General features: G+C 43.9%; 1 protein-coding gene across 1 annotated transcript in view; it reads left to right on the forward strand.

Annotated features, from left to right (window-relative positions):
* LOC102293871 (PDZ domain-containing protein 2) overlaps positions 1–1,530 on the forward strand; it is a gene marked incomplete at its 3' end in the record, with an annotated part of 9,749 nt that extends 8,219 nt beyond the window's left edge. Inside the window, 1 exon segment of the mRNA XM_005953019.3 lies at positions 1,443–1,530. Coding sequence (XP_005953081.2) covers positions 1,443–1,530 — 88 coding nt within the window.
* Between the last annotated feature and the right edge of the window lie 336 nt (positions 1,531–1,866).

Genomic DNA, 1,866 nt, shown 5'->3' on the forward strand with positions numbered 1-1,866 from the left:
GAGAGATATCCTAGAAAGGTAAGACCTGATCTGCTTTTAAATAAAAAGTTCAGCCTTCTGTTTGATTCAAGCTACTGGATGAAGTTACTCCTGCATCCTCTGTCTTGATCCTCATGATGTTCCTCTCCTCCAATGACATTCAGGGGTTGTTGAGCCAAAAATGTATCACATAGCGTGGATCTACTCACCAGTTTCTAGTTTAATTGAGAATTCAAAGTAAATTGAGTCTCATTCACCCAGACAAAAACACAGTCTATGTTCCATAAACACAATCCTAGGTTTCTTTTTAGCTCTGTATATACACTAATCAAGCATCACATTATAAGGACCTGCCTAATATTGTGTCGGTCCCTCTTTTGCTGCCACACAGCCCTGAGGTATTTGGCCATGGGCACGACTAGACCCCTGAAGGTGTCAGTTGGGGTTTGTTTGTCCAGCACGTCCCACAGATGCTCGATTGGATTGACACATGGGAGCCTCGTCAACACCTCAAACTAATGGGCTACTCAAACCTTTCCTGAACCCAAGAAAGCTCCAGCTGATCCAGGAGAGAAGGACAACCGCTGCCTAAGTGAAAACCTGTAGTGATCCCGTACGTGTCAGGAGTATCGGAACAGTTGAGACGCATTTTTTCTAAACACCCGGTCTCTGTGGCTTTTAAGCCCCAAAATATGCTGGTCCACCCCAAGGATCGGGTCCCCCGACACAAACAGAGTAACATAGTGTACGTTGTTAAGTACAGGAGGATTGGCAGGATTTATACATCGGGGAAACCAAACAACCTCTGGCTAAGAGGACGGCACAACACAGAAGAGCCACCTCGTCAGGCCAGGACTCTGCAGTCTATTCACACCTACAGGCCAGTGGACACTCTTTCAATGATGAGGATGTGACATCCTGGACAGGGGGGAGCGGTGGTTTGAATGCAGCCATTTATGTGAAAAGGGTAAGACCATCTCTGAATGGAGGAGGGGGCCTAAGGGTCCATCTGTCACCATCTTACAATGCTGTGATTGCAGCCATTCTCCAACTCTCTGTGAATGGTACTCACGGACATTAATCAGTGGTTGTTGATGGTCATATCAATGGTCATGAAACTGACCACACGGCCCGTTGTTAGTCATTGGTATTAGTAGTCACTATGCAAATATGAAAATAATACATGGTCTGCAACAATGCTCAAGTTGGTGGTACGTGTCAAAGTAACATCATGAGTAGCATGACCCAATGTCTCCCACTATCACTTTGCCCAAAGCATCAGACGGCCTCCACCAGCTTTTCTTCTTACCGTAGTGCATCCTCATTCAAAAACCCCTTATTCTGTTAAATGGGATTGCTAATTATTGTGTTTCTGGTAGATTCCTGAAGGTTGGTGCTTTAGGATGTATTTGTCTTTCTTGATGCTAAAATGCATCTTTTTGTGTTTCTTTGTCTCACCTCAGGTATCAGAGCAGGAGATGGATGACATCATAGCTCGATCCACTCACAGGGACAAAATGAGCAGGAACAAGCACTCATTTCATTCCCAAGGTCTGACCTGTACCAGCATTCACATTTTAATTAACTGTATCAACTATTTTACTAGTTAGCTCCATCATTTTACACATGGCCCTGCTACACTATTGTAGTTTAACTACTGTGTAGGCAGGAGCACTGTTTCTTTGGTCTGTAACAAGGTTTCAATGAAGAACACTGTACTGTGACAAGACAGGGTTGATGTTGTTCACTTAGTCCTGGTCTCGCCATGGTATTAGATCACTTCCTGCTCTTGTTACGGTGCACTGTGGTGTTTTTCTGTAGGTCAATCTGTGTAGCTTGATTAACTGCAAATTTTCTCATTGAAACTTATTTCATAGTAACTTACAG

This window comes from Haplochromis burtoni, unplaced genomic scaffold (genome assembly GCF_018398535.1).
Source record: "Haplochromis burtoni strain Fernald_Lab_line unplaced genomic scaffold, NCSU_Asbu1 Contig_2428, whole genome shotgun sequence".
NCBI lineage: Eukaryota > Metazoa > Chordata > Actinopteri > Cichliformes > Cichlidae > Haplochromis > Haplochromis burtoni.